The 6,770-nt window shown below is 37.9% G+C and overlaps 1 protein-coding gene across 1 annotated transcript; it reads right to left on the reverse strand.

The window, feature by feature from the left end:
• Positions 1 to 2,883: 2,883 nt before the first annotated feature.
• LOC122453076 (PC4 and SFRS1-interacting protein-like) lies at positions 2,884 to 6,278 on the reverse strand. The gene is given in 2 exon segments (XM_043486935.1): positions 2,884 to 5,891; positions 5,894 to 6,278. Coding segments are annotated over 2 exon segments (1,587 nt in total). The 5' UTR covers positions 6,006 to 6,278; the 3' UTR covers positions 2,884 to 4,416.
• Between the last annotated feature and the right edge of the window lie 492 nt (positions 6,279 to 6,770).

Consider the following 6,770-nt stretch of genomic DNA (forward strand, 5'->3'; position numbering starts at 1 on the left):
TTCAGCACTCACTCTTTTTTTTGTTGTTGTTGTTCAGCTCTCACACCCATACATGACTATACACAGACCATAGCTTTGACTCTACGGACCTCTGTCGGCGAAATAATGTCCCTGTTTTTAATATGCTGCTTGGGTTTATCATAGTAGCTTTTTTTCCAAAGAGCAAGAGTCTTTCGACACAAGTTAGCTGTTGTTATTTGTATTATATTATGTTATTTTTGGAGGGGGGGGGGTTATTTAGCTACTAATGTCTATCAAGAATAAGTTATATATTCAGCACACTTGAGGTCACCAGTTCTTGACTGTAAAATGGTTCTACCCTCTATTAGCCTGTGTCTAATCCTTTCTGTGGTTGGAACAGTCAGCATTCAAGTGCCCAGGTGGTGACATCTCTCATGCTGTCCTTCTATATAACCTTGTCATTGATGGTAAGGATCAAGCCTGCCTTTGGAAAGGCATCCTGTGTGCCAGGCTATGTGCTAGATACTTTCACTCTCGTGGTTTCATTTCATCCCATCATCCTGACCACCTCATAAAATCAGGTCCTCATACCTTCATTTTAGGGATGAGGAACTAGAGACAAGGGACTGGGTGACTAATAAGTGGCAGGAGTGGAAATAAACTTAAGTTGTCTGATTCCAAGTTTCATGCTACTTCTTAGGGTATGGTTGGAAGTTTAAAAAAATGGTTCCAAAAAATTAATGGTGCATTCACAAGGAGGAATTGCTTTTAGTGGTATTTTCTTTGGCCTTACGATCTCAAAAGAGCTGGTACTTGTTGATCTTTGTTTGATAGTTAAATCCATCACTGGAAGACAATTTCTGCACAAGCAAATGCCATGAGCCACAAGCCTTATTTGTAATGGGCATCAGGCATTAGCTTCACACTTGAAAACTTGTTTATTTCAATGCCATTTTAAGTTATTTCTATTTTCTTTGCTCAAATGGAAATCATGTGTTCATTCGGTAAGATGTTTAATAAATTAGGTATCTGGGTAAAGTGATTTTCTTCGTATCGTTCTCTCTTTATTCTTGGAAACTATTTTAGCTGATTGACATTGTCCCATGAAAAGTTAATACCATGTTTTTAAGCCTTAGGAAAAAAAGACTGGTCATATATCACTTTCTACTTTCTATTTAGGACCAATTAAATAGTTTGTATATTTTAGGAAATTGAATGTTGCATTCTCTGGATGGAAGTTTTGTAATAAAACTCAAATCCCAGGGATGTTGTCACTTAGCCACAGCATAGAGCTTTAGTTCAGTTGTATCTTATATGAAGTTAGAGTTCTCCAGATTTTATATTCCTTTTTCCACACCCCCTCTCAGGCCACTTTCTCTAAACTAAATCCAGTTGGCTGGGAAGTAGATGAGCTGCTGATGTGTGTAATTTAAGAAATAACATAAGTTAACTTGCATTTTAAGGTGTGTATGTGCATGTGCCTTGTTTTGTTCTTTGCCTTCTCATAGAAGAAGAGTGTCTTTGAGTTAGAGTTCTGGGAAACTAAGCTCAGAGATATCAAAGGAATAGATGAATTCAAGCTCAGTTGTAGGAAGCTACACATTGAAGCCAACAAAACTGAGTAGCTGGGTCTCCTTAGAGATTCCTTGATAAAATTTTAGGAAAAGCAACCTAGTAGGACAGGGATGCAGATATCTGGGAATATGGAAAATAATCTGCATGAGTGATTCAGAGATGCTTTTGCTAAATCTAATTGCAAAAATATTAGTGTACATTTAGCCTCAGTTTCCTCAATGGTCAAAATCTCTTTAATAATTACTCCCCCTAAAGAGTCTATACATGTCACTGAAATATTAGTTAGTGTTTATATATGGTTACAATAACTGTTACTTTTATCCTGGGAAAGTATCTATCCTGATCAATAATGATCAAAAACCCATAAAAGTTTTACCAAGGGAAACAAGCTCATAAACCTTTCTTTGAACTTAGCATTGAACTTAGCAGTAGCAGACATGGCTTTTGCACATATCACTTGACTTCGAGTCCTCTGCTATAGTAATTGCTCATATAGGTAGCAGACCTCTCATGATTTTGCTTTTCAGGGAAACAATGCAACATATACATAAATGTAAATTAATAGAGTACTACTTCAGAACATACTTTCTAAGTGAATTATCTTTAAGTTGAAAGCTTAGTCTAATGCATATTAAAAAATCACATATCTCTTTTTCCTCTTCTTCATGTGAGCCTAGCAATAGAATAAGAAGGTAAATAAAATAGAAGATTAATAAGATTGAACAGTCATGATGCCATCCTCTCTAAATGTACTTTTCTTATTCTCCAGGTGACCCTCAGAACCACATAAGTTACATGAATTAGAAACACAATTATGCTACCTCTAATGCTGGAGTCCTAGACTTCATTTCTGCTGATGTTTTTCAACACTGAGAAATTTAATCAAGCTATAAAATATTCAATCTGGAAAAATTCCTGAGTGTATCACTCTGAAAGTTCTTTTATGTTACTTGATGTACTATAACTTAAGATGACATTTTTTAAAAAAGAAAGCATAGACAGTTTATCAAACAGTGTTTCAGAGTTTGAAGAAAGAAGTTGATTTCCCACAGAGAGTGAAATTTGGTCCAGAAATGAATTCAGCACATTGGCTTTATTAAGGAAATGCTTTGCTGTATCCATTTGGGAATCTCTTTGAGCAATAAATTTGATGATTTAGGCATGAACCTTCCAGTATGTCTACTGTGTCTGATGATGTTATCTCTGATTAGGCAGAGCATGTGTCATTATGCAACATTGCTTTCATCATTATTTATTTTTTAGCTGCTTTCGTGTGTTTTCTTGATATTTCTCATTAATAACCAAAGTCAACTCAGGTTTTGCCATGCATTTTTTTTTTTTTTGAAGTTTGATAGAAAAATTCTTTAATCAAAACAAGTTTACATGTTGACACTTATGGCTTAACTAGAATAAATTTGTCCAAGTTTAAATTGTGTAAGGACCAAACAGATGTAATATCCAGAGTTCCGTCAGAACAGTGGGTCCTAGTTCCATTGTAAGGCCTCTCAAAAGCAAAACTCCAATTACTGAAATGATTCCAAGTTTTCATCTAAAGATGAAAAAAATTACCCGAGAGGTCAAAGCATACAATGCATGTCACATGCAAACACTGGTATTTAAGCCTTTTCCCCGTATTCCTAGTTTCCAAACATGAGAAGCATATTTTAAGCTACTGCAAACCACCAACTGACCTAGTATTCAAAATATCTTAGAAATGATGTTTGTTAAGGTTGTTCTTAAAATTTTGTGTTAACCTTTGTTCTGATTTAGTCCATATACATGAAAATACAGACAACTCCTTTACTTTTTTGTCTACTGCCTCGGAGTAACTTTTTGCAATCCTTTCACATGTATGCATTAGAAATAAAAATTCCCTTCTCATATAGTCATGTTTTCAAATAGGTTTGTTTCCTTATATAGTATTTATTTTTATTTACTGCAAAAAGCATTATGGATTGCATTTTTTCCAATTAAAAAAATACTTAATGACTTCTTTAATGAGTGGGACTTTTTAAAAAATTCAGAAACTCGAGACATTTCTCAAAAATAAACTTTTATCATTTAGTTTTCAGTTTCAGCTACTACTGCCTGTAAAGGATCTTAAATGGTTGAACCCTAAAAGCCAGATTTATTCCTACATACACTCCTGCTTAGTGCAGGAAACTCATGTGACTTTCACTGAATTCTCAGCCACAAAACTAAATTACCTTCAGAAGTTAACATGAGTTTTGCACCTCGTAGAATTGTCAGTTCAATGTCAGTTGGGTATCTAGTCGTCATACAAAAAGGCATACAGACTGCACATTACTACAAAGCAGCAGGATCATGTAGCACAAGGTAGATTGAGATTAAAGTCAACTTTTGATTAGAGAAAGGAAGGAGTGAGTACTTGTATAGAAGTAACATTTTATCAACCATAAAAATGCTTAACTTCTACAAAACCCACAACAGTGAAAAGACAGTCTGGTAAATCCAATTTTTGTAAAAACTATGCACAAAACCCACAGTATCTGGGAAAAGAGGAAAAGTTTTATACAAGTAGCAGTTTTAAAAATGTAACTTTTTTCTACTATCAATTACACATTAACATACACATACTAACTGAAAATATGCTACAACCGATGTCTGGAAAAGCAGTTGAACATTCCCTAAGTGAACCTCCCCTCACATTTACCATATAATGTAGCTGTTAATACTGCACAAGTACAATTAGCAATGTTTAGTCACTTTTAAACAAAGATCAGGAGATTTGTCCCTCAAAACAAGTTTTAAACATCAAAACCTATGTTTATAAAAATTTAAAACTTCAGCAGTCTAAATATTTCAAATGAAAACCATTACAAACTTCTCAAATGTTCTTTATATTCCAGGTATGTCAACCTAGTTATCTAGTGTAGAATCCTTCAGAGATATTTCAGTCTCTCTCTCTTCACTGGATGGCTTTTTCTTACTGCTGGCCTCGTGGTTGTCTTTGCTTTCTTCATTGCTGTCTCCATTGTGTTGTGGTTGATTACTGTCTTGAGCATCCGATCCTCCATTTAGAGTCTTTGAACCTGTTTGTTCCTTTTCTAGCTTTTTGTTTGGCCCTTTCTTCCCTTGATCTTTGGTTTTATTTGCTTCCTCATGTTGTCTTTGTTCGGCAAGAGATTTGTTCAGCACTTGTGTGATCACAGAATCTCCTTCACCAACCAAAAACATGTTCTTAAACTTGTTATACAACATTGTAGACTTTTCCATGATAACCTGACTAACTTTGAATCGCCGTATTTTTTTCAGTGTTGTAATCATCTCTGTGTGTTTTTGAGCTTGTTGCATTGTGACCTGAAGTGAAGCCAGTTCATCCAAGGCTTCAATACATCTGTTGACATCAAGATTATCAATTTTGAGAGAATTTTTAATTTCAGCATGTATCCTTTGAAGTCGAGAATCCATTGATGTTTCTCGCTTCTTCTCCACTTTCTTAACTTCTGGCTTCTTTCCTTCATCTTTATTCTGCTGCTCAGTTTCCATTTGTTCTTCTTGCTTGCGTTTTCTATCTGCAGCTTCTTTCTCATGTTGTCCTTTGAGCATATTCCTTCTATGAGCAGTCTGAAAGTTTCTTCCACCTTTTCTCTTCTTTTCACCTTCTTGATCATCTCCTTCTTCTTCAGAATCAGAGGTTGATGTAACCCCTGTTTTGGCTAAATTTTTCCTTTTTGATTCAACTTCCTTTTTCCCCTCTTTTTTATCTGGCTCTTTTCTTGGCTTTTCTTCTTCCTTCTGGCCCTCTTCATCCTTTTTAAGCTGTTTTTTAGGTTGTTTTTCCTCTTGCCCCTTTTTCTTGCTTTTGTCGTCTTCAGTTATCATGTCACTCTCTGAAGGACAAGGCTGTTTTACCATTTTGGGTCTGCCTCTTGGTTTTGGAATCTTGACCTCTGTAGCTGCAGGTCGTCCTCTTTTAGGACTCACTTTTAGATTAGCAGATGCTGTTGCCGTAGTCACTATTCCAGCCTCCTCAGTTTCTACTTGTTTTTCTGCCTTTCTCTTCCTCCCTCTTCTGGCAGCTTTTGGAGTGGTTATGTCAATTGCTTTAGTCACATCCTCATTGCTGGCTTTTTCTTCATGGTCAGTATCTTCCTTTGAAACACTTGTTTCTTTTTCTTCAACTTCAACATCAGATGACGCATTTGACTGTTTAGCTGATGCCTGTTGACTTGAAAATTTCACTTTCGGATTGTTATCTATCTCCCATAAACCTTCATTAAAGCCTTTTCGCTTATTTGGTTTGCCGTACTTTTCCTTATTTTCTGAGTAAGGAAATATGTCCTTTGGGCCTAAAAAAGCAGTCTCATGAGTTCCAAAAAAGAAAATCGGTAGTTTGTGGGTGGTCTTACAGCTCCATCAGGAACTTCATCTACTCGAGCTGGCCAATGAGGATAACCTTTCATCTTGGCGAAGATGAGGTCCCCAGGTTTGAAGTCGCGAGTCATGTTTCAGGGGCGAGGCCGAGGGTCCGAAGCCCAGGGAGGAGGTGCGGCGGTGCGGACTGCGAGAGGATGCGGGAGGGCGGACCGGGGCCGCGGCTCCCGCGGTGGCGGGAGGGGGAGGATGCCTCGGGGTGCCCCGACGCGCCTGCTGGGGCCGCGGGCGGCGAGGCTGCGGTGGCGGGCCGGCCGCCTCTGTCCGCGTCCACGCAAGCCACCTGCGCCACCAGCTGCCGCAGAGGCGTCCCAACGGCCCCGAATAACAACCGCCGCCGTCGCTGCGCTGCTCTGCCATGCATTTTTGAAAGAGTCCTCAGAATATTCCTCTTTCACTTTTTCTCTGCCCCCATTGTCCCTACTATGGTGGTAGTGGTTTAATCGCTAAGTCGTGTCCAACTCTTGTGACCCCATGGACTATAGCCCACCAGGTTCCTCTGTCCATGAGATTCTCCAGGCAAGAATATTGGAGTGGGTTACCATTTCCTTCTCTAGGGTCCCTTCTAAACACTATACAATATTGCACCCTTAGAAGGAGCAGTGGACCTAAAACCTTTTGTTTTATTGAGATCAGAGCAAGAATTTAGGGAATAGACTAGGACTTTGACTATGTAAAAACTAAGTAAATAATAGAAAAGGTACCATTGTCTCTAGTCTTGTTCTTACAGTGTAATGTATAAGACAATGGGGCTTGGAATCTTGAAGACCTAAGGTGGAATGCTGGATCTACAACTTACTGCCTTTACGCCTTTGCATATATTATCAGACTTACTG

The sequence above is a fragment of the Cervus canadensis genome, chromosome 14 (assembly GCF_019320065.1).
Source record: "Cervus canadensis isolate Bull #8, Minnesota chromosome 14, ASM1932006v1, whole genome shotgun sequence".
NCBI lineage: Eukaryota > Metazoa > Chordata > Mammalia > Artiodactyla > Cervidae > Cervus > Cervus canadensis.